Genomic DNA, 18,563 nt, shown 5'->3' on the forward strand with positions numbered 1-18,563 from the left:
CTCATTCTTCAGGAACAACTTCTTGGGATCCCGGAAGCATACAAGGTCTCCTGACACCTTGGACTTGTGTCTGCATGCCAGCAGATGAGGCTGGAACTAGGACAGAGTGTGAGCACGTGCAGGTGACCTCTTCAAAAACTTCTCCTCTGTTCCTTTCCTTGGGAGTAACACTGCCTGCTTTGTCCAGTGATGGACTCTCTTGAGCCTTTGAGGTTTAGTATTAGTATTGCCAGCATAGGTTGGTCAATTCTTTAATTTGATTTCTATGTTGATATGGTTTGAATGTGTGTCCCCTCTAAATCTTAAGTTGAAATGTAATCCCTGGTGTTGGAGGCGGGGCCTGGTGGAACGTGTTTGGGTCAATGGGGATGGATTCTCCATGAATGTCTTGGTGCTGTCCTTGCAGTAGTGAGTGAGTTCTTGCTCTGAATTCATGTGAGATTTGGTTGTTTAAAAGACAGGTTGTTAAAAGAGAGGCATCTCCTCTCTTGCTCCTTTGCTCCCTCTCTTGCCATGTGACATGCCTGCTCCCACTTCACTTTCTGCCATGAGTAAAAGCTCCCTGAGTGCTCACCAGGATCAGATGTTGTCACCATGCTTCCTGTACAGCCTGCATAACCATGAGACAAAATAAACCTTCTGTCTTTATAAATTACACAGCCTCAGGTATTTCTTTATGGCAATGCAAGCAGACTAACACATATGTGGTAGCTTCTTTTGGCCAGTTTTCAAAGGGCAGGCAGAACATGTGGAAGTTGACCTGCACATAGAATGCAGACCTATGTGTGGTTCAGACACTTGGCTCACCTCTCAACCTTCGAGCCCCCACAAATAAGTCACTGTTTAGGGGAGGGTGACATTCATTCTCTGCAAGCCTCCACTTTCATATGTCGTAGCAATGTTTCTCTAAATTGAGCACTCACAGACCCTGAAAGTTCCCCTTTGCAGACCTCTAGGTGATGTCAGACCTTAAACACATGAAGTTAAATTCTTTTCTTTCACCTGCCGTGCTCAGTCAGCATGAGTGATATAAACACAAACTCAGAAACTCAGACTGAAGCCAGATGGCACCACATGGCTATAAGGTCATTCCCAAATGATGTGGAACATACTTACGTTGATTTTAATTTTTTTAAAAAGTTGTCAGAAACAAAAACTTAAAAACTTATTTTGGAACTCATGGACTCCATCTCCCCCGCCCCCTTGCCCTCAGGACTTTCAGAGATTCATAGATGCTATTTTGAGGAATAGTGTTGTAGAAGATTCTCTCTCCCCTTCCCCTGCCCTTGCCAACAAGCAAGACCTCCCTCTAAAGAAATAGCATGAGCTAGGCCCACCTTCTGCTGTGGCTCATGTAGCAGGGTCAGATTAAACAAGCAAAATCCATTTGACCATTTAACTCCCAGTTGGGAGGGCCTTGGCAACCTTCTTCTCCAAGGCCATCTGATTCATAACTCTATTGTCAACATTCTGGTCCATTGTTGGATAGCTCCTGTTAGTGCAATGTTTTCACAGCTAAAGTTGAATTTTCACTGATTGGTTTCGGTCTTGACCTCTGGGATCATGTTGAATTAAAAAAAGAGAAAAGTCCTAAAAATATTGGGGCAAGGCTGGGCACAGTTGGCTCACTCACATCTGTAATCTCAGCTCTTTGGGAGGATGAAGTGGGAGGACTGCTAGGAGTTTGGAGACCACCTTGGGCAACATAGTGAGACCCCTGCCTCTACAAAAAAAAAAAAAAAAAAAAATTAGCCAGGCGTGGTGGTGCACACCTGTAGTCCCAGCTACGCAAGAGGTTTAGGCAGGAGGATTGCTTGACCCCAGGAATCTGAGGCTTCAGTGAGCTGTGATCATGCCACTGCACTCCAACATGGGTGACAGAGGGAGACCTTACCTCTAAAAAGTAAAAAAATTAAAAAAAGATATTGAGGCAGAGGGCACATAGGCCTGATTTGAGCTCTTTCCTTTTTTAAAATATAAATAGATGCAATAAGTTCATTGGAGCAGCCAATGAATATGCTGATTTGATTCTAAAAAATGTACAGATGGGAGAGGTGAGAGTTTGAAGAAGCACAGATGGAGAAGTCTTTTCATTTTGTCACTGAGAAGACACCTGGAGTTACTGAGGGTGTCAAGACCCACAGATGCAAACACAGAGAAGAAGAGTGGTACAGACACATGGCAGGTGGCAGCTGGCAGGGAATGTGTTTCTGCAGGGCAGATACATGAGGAAGGACATGTAGAAAAGGGCTTGGTGAGGATTTCAGCACAAGTTCCTGGTGTCCTCCTGTGGGGACAGAGCTGAGTGTTCAGGGATGGTTGAAGACCCAGTGATGTTTCCAGATGACTGATGCAAACTGCTCCTGCCACTCCTCAGCCTTAAAGAATGTCACTCCCTTACTTGGTTTGCTGAATCAGGCATTGCTGTCTGAAGTCTGTGTAGGGCTAGATCAATTGAGCCATCTTGTACCATTGCTTATTTTGAAATTACTTTCCCATCATTTTGCAAAACGATGTTTGTTATTGGGGACCTAAAAATGCAGCTATTCTAACTCTGCTTTTGTGGGTTCTCATATTGAGAATTTTGTACAGAGCTCTGAGCACAAATGCACATCTAGAGTCCTGCTTTCCAAAGCATCTGCTGGCCTCTGTCACATTTTTTCCCAGCCAAAACAGCCTTGCAGGGCCACCAGGTGATGTGGTTAGAGTCCTCAGGATAAACCAATAGGACTGTATAATGAGATGCTAGCTTTGGTCACTAGGTTGTTATGTAAAATATTTGAAATTTGTAGGCCTTTCAGCTGCTTGATGAAACTCAAGAATCACTTGATTTAGATGACAATTGTATGTTTGAAATGTGCACATGGGATTGGTTTTGGCTTTGTATTTTTAGAAGAGTTCTTGTGCCCAGGTAGCCCAGCTCCCCACTGGTTGCTGCTGCTAAGTCCGGGGGTCTTGGATAGAGAGCCCCCTGGCTCCCTCAGCAGGGAGCCTAAGGTAATAGAAAATGTTTTGCTCCATACTCTGTCATTGCACTTGGTGAGATCCACTGGTGGAAGTGCTGATCCTTCCTTGACCAGAGCAGAAAGGACCCAGTTTCCTTAGAGACTTGTGGGCTGTCAGAACCCAACTCAGCCTTCCTCCTACACCGTTGTTGTGCTGTGGCCTGCAGAGCCAGGAGAGAACCCACTACCTTCTTTAGCTGGGGATCCTGCCTTCTTCCCCACTGTATCTCATACAGACAGAAGACAGGTTCACTCATTCCTCTTGGTTCTGAGTTGGTCCACTTAATGAACAATGAACCTACTTCTAGAACCATCTCTTGAACAAGAAAACAGTCTTTGGTCAGATAAATATATCAAGGCAAACCTTGAAGACTGCATGAGAAAATCCAGCACTGCTGGACTGGTGCCTTGCAGGCAGGTGGGAAGGAAGGGGAGCCAACTGCTTGTAGTTCCCACCAGAAGTGCCAAATGACCAGCCATCTCCTCAGCCCAGGTGTGCACAGGGCATCATTGTTCAGCCCTTGGGTTTGAGTATAGGGCGAGGCCATGTTTGTCCAATATGGAGAATAGGGGTTGGCCTTACTCCTCCATATTCCATACTGAATAGCCTTCCTATGAACTAATTCTGGCTGCTGTGGCTGAAGAACGTAACTAGATGGTTTGCTCTGATATTGACATGACAGCCAGCTGAGGCTGAATGGCCAGCGAGGCTCAGTGGACATTGTTTCACATCTCCCCACAAACCAGCAAGAGCACAAAACCTCTTGACGCTCCTGCTGGAGATAGACCATGGGGTGTGATGAACCATATGGCTGCACTAGTATGGTATTTTTGCATTATCATTAGAAGAGAAGCACAGGAGGATGGGAGGAAAGGCAAGAGGAGCAAGTATCTTAATATGGCACAGTGTTGAAAGGAAGTACATTGTTCTGGTGTTGGTTAAGACTATGATGAAAAGACGTCAGAAGCTGCACTGTGAAAGCAAGGCTGTGACATTTGGAGAAGGTGTTTTGTGTCTGTGGGCTAGCTCCCCATTGACCATCTCACAGATCCACCCACTTATGCTCCCCTGAATCTACTTTCCCTTAGGGTTTGAGTGCAGAACTCTTGCTCTTCATTTTCTTCTTCCTTTCAATCCTGTTATTCTTAACACTGTATTTAACTCCAAGGAATTTTATTTTGAATCACAACTCTAAGATCTGTTGTTTGGAGGGTAGTTTCAATTTATTAATGAACCAGAGAAAACAGCACAAAATGACTGTGAAAGGCCAAGAAAGATGGGTAGGGGTTCATTCTGCCTGATTCTCCTGCGCATATGGAATAAAGCCTCCCTGAGCTCCATGCCCCTTAGATAAGGGAAGGCTGGTCCTGCAGAGGGAGCACAGTGTTTTTCTGTTTCTGTGTTGTGGATGGAAACCTCTCTCTCCCCACTCCCAGTGGAAAGTTTCCCTCTGCAGGATCATAAACCTGAACATCTAAGACCTCAAAAAACACCTCTTTTTATTATTATTATCATTTTTTTTTTTTAGAGACAAGAGTCTTGCTCTGTTGCCCAGGCTGGAGTGCAGTGGCATGATCTCAGCTCACTGCAGCCTCCATCTCCCGGGTTCAAACAATTCTCCTGCCTCAGCCTCCTGAGTAGCTGGGATTACAGGCATGCGCCACCACGCCTGGCTACTTTTTGTACTTTTAGTAGAGATAGGGTTTCATCATGTTGGCCAGGCTGGTCTTGAACTCCTGACCTCAGGCAATCTGCCCGCCTCAGCCTCCCAAACTGCTGGGATTACAGGTGTGGGCCATCACGCCTGGCCAAAAAGATGACTCTTGAAACACATTTTTCCAATTTGCAGCTATACTTTTTCACACCTTTGGATTTCACTTTGTCTGAAGCAGTACATTTAGAGACAGATTGCAAACCCAGTCCATTAGATTCTATTGTTCTTTTCTCCTATGCTGCTTAATAGTCTACATCCAGGTTTATCCCCTCATGCTCAGAAGACAAAATATTAAAACCTTAAATTAGAGATTCCAAAAGCATGAACATACATCATCTCATCTGGTCCTCACAACAACCCTGTGAGGCAGGCAGGCATCATGGTTCCAGAATGCAGAGGACACAATCCTAACTGGTTAAGCTGGAAACCAAATCCATGTCCTCTGTCTCCTGGTCTAGTGCTCCTCCCACTCCATGAGATGAACTGCACTCACTGTAATGAACAGAACAGACTTTCTGCTTGGAATAAATGAAATGTCCTTTGGGCTTGCACACATGTGATTTTAAGTAGAAACCTTGCTGGAGAGCGCAGAAGAAAAACACACCTGAGCTCAGTTCAGCATCAGAATCAGCATCGGAGGGATGAACAGGACAGAACATGGACATCTTTGACAAGGGTTTCTGCTTATGTTCTTGATTCTCACCCAGATCATGGTTGAGTGCTGTAACTTTAAAGCAGCAAAGTCCAGGAGGGGGGAAGGCATTTAAAGGACTTTCTCATCTAGCAACTTATTGATTCCTTCACAAATCCTCTTGAGGTTGGGTCTACAGTCTCCATCCAGACTATAAAGGGTAGAGAGGAACTCCACATTGGCAAAGTGGTTAAAGACGTGGTTGATGCGCCCGTGGGTCCTGGGCGTCAGGTGCCGCTGCACCAGTTCATGTACCAGGTCCTTGCACTCATGCAGGAGATTGGAGAGCACATTCCTATCGAAGGTGTATTCCACCTCATAGAAGCTGACGATGGTCATGGCGGTCTGGTTCAGCTTCTTCCGGAACTTCTCCACAATAACAAGCTCCTCTTGGCTAAACTGGTTGTTTCGGTAGAGGATCCCGATTTTGATCGCCACCTTGATTAAGTCTTTCATGATCTTGTGGGCTTCCTTCTTGTTGTGAGTGTGCTCTTTGGTGACTTTGTAGAGCTCATCAAAGATCTCACTGCTGGTGTCATCAATCAACATGTTGGCCACAGTTTTGCTGGCTATTTTGCTCAGAATCTTCTTCTGGGCTTGAAGAGCAAGACTCTTTGAACTAAAAACATCAGGACCTATGGTAAAAAAACATATAAAAGTTTTAGAATTATAAGAACTGTCTATTACTTTTCCACAAGTAAAACACACTAACTTGAGCTTATGCTCTCAGAGCAAAAACTCATGTCTTTATATCCCCTAACTCCCTAACTAAACCCCACCCCAGCCTGGTTCCCCCACTTTCCTCTCCATGTGACATGCTTGTTTACCCTTTCAAATCCTCTAAACTGTGCTTATGCTCCTTCCTCTGCTGGAGGTCATCTCCTCTTATCCAGGCCAAATCTTACATTTTTAGACCTACTTCATTCATAAAGCCTTCCTGATTCTATTAGCTCACAGACAACACTCTACCACTGCTCTCACACTGGAAACCATTCAGCTTCGCAAACTATACAGCAGCAAATTATTGCTTAATTGCAAGAATGCAGCTCCATTGTCAACCCCATTCCCAGGGCAGACATGGATAGTTGATCATGACAGTCATTTTTGACTGAGTCTCAGAACCCACATATCATTGGGCCTAAGAGGTATTCTTTTGCTTTTGAAATATTGAAAATTGGATGGGTCTTTCAGTTACTGTTGCCAGGTAGCTGTTGTGCTGTGGTTGTTATTACCTGTGTGCACATCAATTTACACAAAAGTTGTCAGAGATTTGGGAGAAAGTCAAGAGAAATTTTTGTAAGAAATGTTGCCTCCTGAATACTCTTGATGGCATAGAGAGTTGTACTGTGAGAACACACACATCAATAACTCCAAATCAAAGATGCTACAGAAGAGTAGTACTCCGAAGGTGAAGCAGCTTAGGAAAACCAGACCCAATTTATTTTGCTGTTATTTTCCACTTCATAATGAATAAGAACAATATATGTTTAAAAAATCCACAATATTATATGCAAATAAGTCTAAAAATCCTCTTTCAATTAAGTATAAATAAAAATTCTAAGTAATAAGAAAGCAATGGTTCATAATTTATAGCGTATTTTTTTTCTTAAGAATGCATAAAATGGCATCTTACAATTGATGGTGTTTTGATTAAATACTCTACAAGGCCACCAATTAGCTGGAGCTGACATCTGAAATGAAACCCACTAGCCATTCTCACTCTACAGTATGTATGCATATTGTTCTTATCTTCCCAAGGAGATTCAAATTGTCTAAGGACAGAGGCAATGTCTCCCACAGCACCTAGCTCAGTTCTGGGAATAGGGAATGGTGCTGTTGGGTAAAATACCAGAGAAATGCAGAAGAATAAGAAAGTAGTAAAATACAGTGTTCTACTAAGTATTTTAGTAGAACTAAGAAAAACCAATATTCCTTTTGTGAATTGAGGGTCCTTGAGAATCTCAAGAGCTTTTGTCCAGTGCTTTGTGTTCACACAGGAGTGACAGGATACGCAGAGCAGACAGAGCTATGGCCACATGCCTGGCTTCTGTTGTCCTTGTCTGGTCCCTGCCTCTCTGCTCCTGGGTCAGCAGAACTAAAGCAGCGAGCACCAGGGGCCTTCCACAGCCCCAGCAAGCTTCTCTTCCAAAGTCTGAGACCACAGAATCTTTAAGCAACTTCACACCCAAGTGACCCTGACATGGCCAGGCTTTTCCCTTTTGCCTCAGTGCTAAGAGGAATAAACACTCATTATGCAGAACATAAAAGGAATGAACAATCTCTCCTGACTCTTCTTTACTATGAGAAAGCTCCGACTTCCTGACTGATGCTATTCCAGAGTTTGAGGCAAATGATATTCCTGCCCAGTCTCATCATCTACCATGATCACTAGAGCTTTGTGTGAATAGCTTTTGTTCTCTGCAAAATCAAAGTTGTTCTCCAAAGGCAAATATTTACTAGCACTAAGCATATTCAGAAGATTGCACTGTATGCTTTGAAGTCAATTCCACAGATGAAACTTAAAGACTTTTGAGTAATCGCCCTGTCACTGAAATAAGTATATGCCTCCTCAGGTAACTATTCTAATAGGAATAGTGGAATGTAGACGGATCCATTCTAGAATATAAAAATATGAGTCATGGCTTTGTAGTCACAGCTTCTAAAAACTGCCCAAGAATAAGGTCTTTAGACTCTCTGGAATTGCAGCCAACATGCATTTACACAGAAGCAGCAGGTCAACTACATATGCGTCCAGTGGCAGGTTAGTGCCTGGTGACAGGGACTTGTGTCTAAGCCCGACTTTACCCCCAGTGCTTGGCACACTGGCAACACACAGGTGTCGGCTGAGTGAAGGGAGTGCTGGCTCTGTGCCAGGTGCTGTTTAACCCTTTGGGTTGAGTTAAGTGGGCATTTTCCCTAGGCTTTCCTGCTGGCCTGATTCCATACCCTGCTGTTTGTACTGCCAGCATTTTCTGCTCTGGACCAGTTGTCAGAGCTCACATATCCCCATAAGATTTATTTTAAAAATAATTAATTGGCTGGGTGCTGTGGCTCATGCCTGTAATCCCAGCATTTTGGGAGGCTGAGGCAGGTGGATCAGTTGAGGTCAGGAGTTTGAGACCACCCTGGCCAACATGGCTAAACCCCATCTCTACTAAAAATACAAAAATTAGCCAGGCATGATGGCGTGCACCTGTAGTCCCAGCTACTTGGGAGGCTGAAACACGAGAATTGTTTGAACCCAGGAGGCAGAGGTTGCAGTGAGCTGAGATTGCGCCACTGCACTCCAGCCTGATCAACAGAGCAACACTGTCTCAAAAAAATAATAATAATTAATTCAATTTATCGACATTTATTTTATTTTGTTCTTTGAGATGGGGGCCTCGCTATGGCAGCCTCAAAGCTGGCCTTGAACTCCAGGGCTCCAGCAATCCTCTTGTCTCAGCTTCCCAAGTAGCTGGGACTATAGGAATATGCACTGTGCCTGGCCCCTATAACAATTTTTAAAAACTGTGTACCTCCTTGAATATTTTAAAACTTGTCAGCAAGCATTTTTCATGTTAAGATTAAATAGGAAAGATATAATTTCTAGGTAAGGTAAATAGTGACATTTTCAAATTAACCTGTTAAATCATTATTTTAAATGTGTCCAATGTAACATAAGTACCGTTGTTATATAATACCCATTATTGTACACTTTAAAAATGACATGAACAAGGTCTTCTTTAAAAATTGGAAATGTTACATTTTTTTTCTACTTGAAATTGTATCTCTATTCTACTTCACCCACAGCACTTTAACTTCATGTATGTGCTTATGCTTGAAAATATTTATCAATCCATCATAATTCTCTACAACCAAAGGATGCATATGAATTTAAATTTAAATGAAAAGAAGATAGATTCCAGGAACCATAAATCTCTAAGCAAAAATTAAAAATTTCCTTTGGAGCGAGTTATCATTTAAATTATTTTAGGTATAATATAAAATATCAAAACTTTGGTAACTACTTACCAAACATAAGAAATGAAGTTTTATTGGAAATGCACCTCTAAATAAGATGGGCAGGGGTGAGTTATGGTGCCTCACCAAAAGAGTCATTGGCAATGCAAATTTCACATCAACTCTTTGTTTGCCAGGAGGTTTTGTACCCCCAGGGCAAAATGTCCAATTAAGATTTTTTTCTTGGCCACCACACCCTGTAATCCCAGCACTTTGGGAGGCTGAGCTGGGCAGATCGCTTGAGCCTAGGAGTTTGAGACCATCCTGGGCAACATGGCAAAACCCTGTCTCTAGAAAAAATACAAAAATTAGCTGGATGAGGTGCCATGCACGTGTAGGCTCAGCTACTTGAGAGCTGAGGTAGCAGGATGGCTTGAGCCCAGGAGGTTGAGACTGCAGTGAGCTGTGATCATGCCACTGTACTCCAGCCTGTGTGACAGCGAGACCCTATCTCAATAAAAATAAAATAAAATAAAATACAATGAAAAATTAGCCACGCATACACCTGTAGTCTCAGCTACTCAGGAGGCTAAGATAGGAGAGGCTACAACAGTGGAAGAAAGGGAGATCCACCATGCCTTGACCTTAGGTTTCTTCTTAGGCAGCTGAGTTTGTATATTAGTATGTACAAAGAATATGTATTGAAGTTGCCAAGAGGAATTTGGATCTATAACTGAGTTCCCTCAAAACTCTGTATATGTAGTGGAATGTCTCTGGATTCTTGCAGTCTGCCCATCTACCATTCTGAATCCTACTCTTCTGCAAGAGCAGCAGCCTTCCATGAAATGTTAAGAAGTGTTCCTTGGGAAGAAAAGAAGAATTTCTTGATTACATAAATTTAAAAAACACTGATTAAGCATTCTGTGAGATTTTTAAAATATTTCTTTAATACATTAAGGTGTTCTATCAACTCCCAGAGAGAAGTTGGTGTAGTAGGCAGAATAATGATCCCCAGAGATATCCACATCCTCATCCCTGGATATGCTGCCTTACATGGCAAAAGGGAATTTGCAGACATAATTAAGTTGAGAGTGAAAGAGGGAAGTGGGAGAGCGAGTTAGAGAAAGAGATGCAATGATGAAAACAGAGGTTGGGGTGACATGGTGGCTGGCTCTGAAGATGGATGGAGAGTCAGAACCAAGGAATGTGTCCTGTAGAAGCTGGAAATGGCCAGGGAGGGGATTGTCCCCTGGAGCCTCCAGAAAAAAAAACAAACAAAATGGAGCCCCTGCCAGCACCTGGATTTTAGCTCTGTAAAATCCATTTCGGACTTCTGATCTCCAGAAATATAAAATTATAAATTGGTGTCTTAAGCCACTAAATTTGTGGTAATTTGTTACAGCAGCAATAGGAAATGTATTCAGGTGGGTAGAATGAGATGTAGCAGTCCCGATTTTCTTTGATTAGGGAACTATTTTTGCCTCCTGAGTGACCAAATGTCCAGTTTTCCAGCAAGGAGGGCTTTCCCAGGCAGTGGACTTTCATTGCTAAAACCGGAAATGTTCCATATAAATTGGGACAAGTTGGTCATCTATTCCTGAACTACTAGTGATGTATATTTATCATATGAAGAACAGAGAAGTAACAAAGACACAACTTGAGAATGGAGGAAGATTATGCCATTTAAGAAGCTCTTACCTCAGCAGGCGAAGGTGAGTACCTACCCATCTTGCCACATTTACCACCTGCTCTACCTGCTTTTTAATTCCAGAGCCAACTTTTTGTCTCTTTTAGACCAAGGTCCCCTTTGTCCCTTGTCTTCTCTGCAATTATTGAGCATTTACTCTTAGTTTGGTTATGTATCAAATGCTATGAGGAAATCCCGAGAAAAGTATTCAATTGGGTCTTGCTCTGAATATGATCCTGCAGTGAGGCCAGATATAGACAATGAAACAAAATACAGAAACACGTGAAACAGCCCACATTGGCATGAGTGAGAAAGTTGGGGTAAAGTCCATAGGCTCTGAAGGTGGATTTGCATGTAGGTAGGGACAGCTATGATGTTAGGAAGTGGTTTCTAAAGTCATGGATATAGGCCAGTATTTTTCCCCAAGTCACAAAGTCCCTGGGTGGTTTCCCTGATAAGCTTCCTGCCATCTATTTTGTATAAGAATTTATTATTTACCTGCAAGTAATTTTGGGTACAAAATTCTACAGTGAGGGCTCAGGAGGGTCACTGGGATAGCATCTCTGAAGCTTTAAAGATCAAAAGTGTCGTGCAGAGGAACCCAAATATTATGGACCACTAAAATTACCAGGAAGGCTTTAAGAAAAAGCAACAACCAAGCAGATTTCCATACTCTACCCCAAATTGTCACAAGCTCCCTAAGTGATTCTGACATGATGAATGTAGGACCCATGACTGATAACAGTGTGCTCCAACACGCATCCTACAGAGCACTTGTCCTGTTAGATGCGTCAGGAAAGAAAGTCTTGAGGTCAATTAAATGAGTTTGTAGATGACAATATATCATGGTTTGCTTTTGATGGTTCACCATACCAGGTAGCTTATTAAGGCTTTGAGAAGTCCTACAGTAAAGATACCTGCATAGTTTTGTTTAATCCACCACTTCTCAAACTTACTGGAAATATATATATGCATATGAATATATATATATGTCGTAAGTCATATATATGACATATATATATCACATTCTCTGGTATACATTATAGGAAATAGTGGGATAGGATTGAGAGAAATAAAATCAAGACACTGGTCAACAGAACACTTTCACAACTCTCAGAGATTAATGGGGAAGGTGGGGAGATACCATTGTTTCCAGCATGCATACATAATGTTACAAATGATTTAAGGGAGAGAGAGGGCACTGAGGGAGCAGTCCCATTTGGAAGATTTTTTGCACATGGAAATCTTGGCCTTGCTTTCAACCATCCTTCTGCCTCAGCCTTCTGCACAGGGAGCCTATTGGTGACCCACCAAGGAGGAACACTGCAGGCTGAGAGAAATAGCATGAGCTAAGCTTTGGGAGTCAAGGTCACGGGTGTGCTTGGGATATTTGGGAAACAGGCCTAACTAGTGGACCATGTTTATCAATGGGGAAACACTAAAAGATGGATGATAGGTCTTGGTAAAAACTTCTCTTTCTGTATACAAGCCCTAGGAGAGCTCTTTTGGCCAAGGATAATTCTTTTAACCATGTTTGAACAAAAGTTCCCATTTTCCAGGCATGAAAGGTAATGGATTGTTTATAGTACCTCAGAATCTCTGAGAATAGATATAAAAATGTGATTATGTAGCGATAGCAAATTCATCCTGGTAGAAAGACAGGGGGCCTCCTTAAACCAAGATTGATAGAAGAGCTCAATCAAAGATAATATGAAGGCTCTGAGAATAAGGACCCTTCAATCATTTACAAGAAAGGAAACACATCAGGACTATGTTGGGAGAATGGGGTGACAATGGCAGTGAGCTAGTTTGGAGAGAGAAAGCAAAAGATAATTTAAGGGGGGAACTTCACTGCATGGAAAAGTGCTGGGGCCAGTCTGAGCTGCTGCTTTTATAAATGATGTTCAGCTGGAGTACAAGTGATGTTTCCATGTTTCTAGAAATACTAAGCTCTCCCAGATGGTGAAATGCCAAGCTAATGGTGATAAACAACAGGAAGATCTTTACCAAGCTGGGTGAGTGGGTAGAAGAGCTTAGCATGGTAAGAACAAGGTAATAAATTTTGGGAAAAATAAAGTAAATGATAGTTATAAAAGATGACAGGCTCTGGGCTCTGAGCTACAGCCCAGAAAAGGGCTCTGAGCATCACTCCAGGATGTGGGAGTGGACAGGGTGAGGGGACAGCTATTCTCCCCTCTTTTTCACAGGACTTGGAAACTTCTCTAAGGAGTGTGTGGAAAACTTGAATGTAAGTGTGGATAGCTGTGTCAAAATTATAAAATGCGAAATTATTTGTAATAGCCAGTACAGATCAGAATTACTTCATTTCTCCAAATAGCTTAGGATAATGGCAGGGAAGAGAATTAGCTAAAAATGTTAAGCAGAGGTTAAGAGTGAAGATGGTTCCCAGAAGAAAACAATCTGGAGTGCTTAATGGGCATCATCTGTCAAGGCAGGGGACCCAGAGGACAGGGAAGGTGGGAGGAAAGGCCCAAGGGAAGGGATAAGAGCCCTAGGCGGAGGGACATTCCTGGTAGTCCAAGTTTCTGGCACTCAATCTCTTACACTTAATTGTTAGGGGGAAAAAAAAACAAAAAATGAAGGAACTTCAAGCAAGCCTCCTTGAGATGGAGCAGGCTCACAAACTACTTTGAACTATCTTTTCTTTTTTTTGAGACAGATTCTCGCTCTGTCGCCCAGGCTGGAGGGCAGTGACACAATCTCGGCTCACTGCAACCTCCGCCTCCTGGATTCAAGCGATTCTCCTGCCTCAGCGCCCTGTGTAGCTGGGACTACAGTTGCACACCACCATGCCTGGCTAATTTTTGTATTTTTAGTAGAGATGGGGTTTCACCATGTTGGCCAGGCTGGTCTACGAACTCCCGACCTCGTGATCCACCTGCCTTGGCCTCCCAAAGTGCTGGAATTACAGGTGTGAGCCACAGCGTCTGGCCTGAATTTGAACTTTCATGATGAGCAACCATCCTTCTGCTCAGTTTATGCAGCCAGAAAAGCTGACTGAACCTGTCACGTCCCTCTTGCTCCATCTTTCACTACTGATAAGTGGCCAGGAGCAAATGAGGAGCGTGATGGCCTTGCCGCCCCTTCCCATCTCCTTTTCTGTTCTGTGGGTGAATGATGAGGAAGGTGTTTGTGGTAGGGGTGAGGCGTGGTGGTCTGCAGGATGGGATATCCTTGATGATGATAAAACGCCTCCTCAAGAAGACACTGCCTCTGCTTTAGGTTTTGGTTGTCCCTAAGAAGCTGTGGGGGCAGGACCATTAACGAACTTTAAGTAGTGTTTTGAAATGTGAACCTAACACAGTTGTGGTTTCCAGAGAGACTCACTGAGTTGTTGCATCTCCAGCGGATTCAAACTAGAAAACATTTTTCCATCCCTTGTATAAAACTGTTGTTTGTATATTCCTAGAATTTTAAAGAAAGAACATGGAGATGTAGGAGGTAGAATGAAATGAAAGTCTTAAGGGATGGTGGGGCCTTTGAGTCAGAGATAAGCAAAAAAAAAAAAAAAACAAAACCTTGATCCTCCCTTCTCCCATGGAGAAATAATCAAAGCTTAGAAGCTCATGAAAAGTGCCTTTGATTGGTCTAATTCCTTTCATACGTGAGTGAGGATGGTAGTTTTAAGGCTTACAAAAGGCATTTGGGAACACTTTAATAGGCACCCATGGTGAAACTTAGATGATTTAGAAGGGTTAGGGAATGGATTTTTCAGATTCAGGGTTAACTTCACAGTATATTCTTGAAGACTTATTGGGTCCGGTCCTTTCCCAACCCTCCAAAGGAGCCACCTGCCTTGAAGACAGATACCCTGAGCTTACCCCTGCTTCTGGGAAGGCCTGAGGTCTCCCAAATTTCCACCACCTGCCACAGGAAGCAGGCAGTTTGGGGGACTCATGGGGGACAACATGACTGCAAGGGTAGCAGCCTCCACTAGGCATCATTGGTGGGGTGCACAAAATGGAACTCTTAGAACCTCTATTTCGGTTTCCTTTTCTGTAATGAGATAAATTAAGCTTTACCAATATTTAATACACAGACAGATTTGGGCCCCACTGTTGTGTGGCATTCTGAGGGATGAGGAAAATATCCCCCACGTGGGGTGGGGAGAGGTGTTTAGTTTATGCCTCACTTGTTTGTTCTCTTTTAGTAGTTTTAATTTATTTCAGCATATGTTTATGTGTGCTTGGTTAAACAGACTCACTGATTATATTATTTCATTCTAACTAAACTAGCCCTTGCAAAATAGCCCAGTGATTTCAAAGGATGCCTGAAAGAAACAAAACCGAGGACTGAAGATGAGCCGCTAATCATACAGACATATGTGAACAGCAGGAAAACGCAGAGTGGACAATTATCCTTCCTCGTGGCAAGAGCTTTCCCATAGCCCCACTTTAAGGGAAAAGTAATGTCTAATCAGATCTGACAATAAGTGGGCCATTGACATTTCAAAAATTTCTATAGGACAACTTGAAGAATGGATTTCAAACACTTTTACTTGCCTTGAGATATTTCCCGAAGGCAGTAGGAAGCCATGGCAATTAGAAAGATAGTTAAACACCTCGTGTTTAAAGATAGTTAAATGCCTCATGTTTCTGATCTTTAGCTTGTCCTCTGGGTGACAGGGAGAGAGCACAGTAAGGAACAGCATGAGTGATTGCTGGGGTTCAGGGATGAGTCAAGGATTATGATGAGTGTTTCTTCTAGCTTGAGAGACAGGTAGGGTGAAGGGATATAGAGGTGCCACCCACTGAAATGGACATCTTGGAGGAGGAGCCAGCCTGCAGGGAAGATGGATTCATCCCTGAGTTCCTGGTACCTGTGGGGCATCTGGGTGGAGATGGTGACACCAGCCTGTCTAGCAGGACACTTCAAACCTCACCTGTCCTACCCTAGTCTTCTCATTTTCCCCTGCAAACCCTATCCCTTTCCAGTAAGGAAGAGATGATGAAAAGACCCATCTTCCTGAAATAATTAGCCCACTAGAGATCTTGAGGGATAATGGGCTCTTCCTTCAAAATGCAAACACGTCCATTTAGCTGGTTAAAGTGGGTTCTCTATTCACTTCAGTCAGAGCCACACTACATCTCTCTTAGGAGTCTCTCTCCCCTTTGTCGTCCACCATCAAACTACCCCTCCTTTTTTTTTTTTTTTTTTTTTTTGCAAGACAGAGTCTTGCTCTGTCACCCAGGCTGGAGTGCAGTGGTATGATCTCAGCTCACTGCAACCTCTGCCTCCCGAGTTCAAGCAATTCTCCTGCCTCAACCTCCCAAGTAAGCTGCGATCACAGGTGCATGCTACCATGCCTGGCTAATTTTTGTATTTTTAGTAGAGATTGGGTTTCACCAGGTTGGCCAGTATGATCTCGAACTCCTGACCTCATGATCTGCCCCCTCCTCCCGCCTCAGCCTCCCAAAGTGCTGGGATTTCAGGGGTGAGCCACTGCACCTGGCCTACCTCTCCTCTTTCATCAAGAGAATGAATTATTTAATAATTAGGGTAGGGAGGGAGAGGCAGCCTTGGGTGCAGTAGGACAGGGGCAGAGGTTGGAAAGATGAAGGACTGAATTACCGGAGACAACCAAACACAGAACAGGGGTGCTGGTTCACCAGTCTTCACCCTCTCTGTCATGTGACCAGCTTTCCTGACTCCAGCTCTGGCTTAGGTGCCCCTGAGATCCTGCCTTTGGCTGGGGCCTGCTAACAGACACAGAGCTTTGGCCTTGCAGTTGGTAGCTGCTCAGTCCCAGAGATTCATTCATCCACAGGCCAGGAATGAGGATTTGTGTGTTTTGGGGGCACCAAACACGACAAAATTTCCCAACTCTTTTGGACATTTTAAGGGTGCTGAATAAGAACATACAAAAGCAATGGCAGTCAAAACAGGATACAATTTCAGATTGCTTCAATGCCTTACATTGAATAATTACACTTGAAAAGCAGCATTTAATTGTCTTCAAGATGAAGACCTTTCCCCTGCCCTTATTCCTGGGCCTTGAAGAGAAGAGAGATTGGCAGGGGGAGCTGTAAAGCCTTTTAGCTCATTATCTCAGCTTGTTTTAGAACTTCCAATCCATCACCCATCAGCACTGAGCAATCTGTAACTCAATTAATGATAATGTCAGAGATAAGGACAACTGCTGAGTACAGATTATGCACATGAGTTGGTATATACCGTATATTTGATCCTCACAATTCCTCAACAGAGGGACTGTGAGTTCCATTTTATAGATGAGGAAACTGAGGCACAGTCAATTTAAGTAATTCACTGCCAGCTAAGTGGCTAGTAAGTAGCAAAGCTGCAGTTGGGCCCAAGTTCACCAGACACCAAAGCCTTCCTGCATCTGCCTTCGAAAAACTCCCCTTGGCTCCCTAATGACTGCGATTTCTCACTTATTTGAAATATTGAAGGCCTCAATTTAAATCTCCACCTACCTGGGGGAGTTATATTTCATCACTTTTTTAAATACAAAAGGGACAGTCTCATGTGATAGAACATATTCATCAAGACTTGAAGATAGATGTAGCTTTCATTTTTAGAGGGAATTCTATATATTTCAACAGTTACATATTGATTTTACAGCCAGCTCTGAAAAGTGAATGAGTGTTTGATAACTTTACTTACCAGAGCTAACTGAAGCAGATACTTGTGAAGCCAGTGGGGGGTGAATCATCTCCAAATCAACAGGTTAATTTTGGAGATCTGAGAGATATTTTTGGCTCACTGCGGAAAAGTAACCATCACTAAAAACAACATCTACTTACATGATTTCTTTAAACACAGCTTATTCATTCCCCCAGTCCCTTGCATCTAACAAAAAACTAGTGTCTCTCTGAATGGTAGATCATATTCAGGCATAATAATAATAAAGTGCTCACTCTTTCATGTGCTTTATGCAGTTAAGCTATCATATTCTTGCAACAACTGTATGAAGTAGGCACTAATGTCAGCAATAGCAATGGATGCAGCATTTCACATCAAGGAAACCAAGGCAAATAAGAGATTAAGTAGCTTGCCTGAATCTACCATTTAGAAAGTAGTAGAGCTGGATTGGGCAGACTCTGCCCCACAGTCTGCCTGAATTCAGTGCTTCAGCCTGCCACACTGAGCTGTAATGCATGGGGTGACAAACATCAATTAGTTTAAATGTTTTGTGAATTATTGCCCACTTTAAGATGGAGACTGAGCAGTTTTTTCCGTCACAAGAATTTTCTAAAAACCACCAAGCGTTTCAAACATATATAAAATAGATAAAAATGCCTAATACATAAAAACATATACATAAACATAAACAAAATAGAAGATAATTTAACAAATACTGTGTGGCTACCATCCAGATGGAACAATTCTTAATATTTTAGATATTAAGCATTTCAAACATACGGACAAAATAGAACATAATTTAACAAACATTTTGTGGTCACCACTCAGGTGGAAAAAGTCTTAATATTTTACCCTCAAAGACAGGGAGAGGTAAAGCCCTATTTGCTTTCAACTCCCTC

The 18,563-nt window shown here is 42.8% G+C and overlaps 1 protein-coding gene across 1 annotated transcript in view; it reads right to left on the bottom strand.

Annotated features, from left to right (window-relative positions):
- Window positions 1-1,102: 1,102 nt before the first annotated feature.
- Window positions 1,103-18,563, bottom strand: part of TNFAIP8L3 (TNF alpha induced protein 8 like 3) — a 41,109-nt gene continuing 23,648 nt past the window's right edge. The window contains exon 2 of the mRNA XM_008016615.3: window positions 1,103-6,046. Coding sequence (XP_008014806.1) covers window positions 5,484-6,046 — 563 coding nt within the window. The 3' untranslated portion in view covers window positions 1,103-5,483. The remainder of the gene's footprint in view (window positions 6,047-18,563) is intronic.

This window comes from Chlorocebus sabaeus, chromosome 26, assembly GCF_047675955.1.
Source record: "Chlorocebus sabaeus isolate Y175 chromosome 26, mChlSab1.0.hap1, whole genome shotgun sequence".
NCBI lineage: Eukaryota > Metazoa > Chordata > Mammalia > Primates > Cercopithecidae > Chlorocebus > Chlorocebus sabaeus.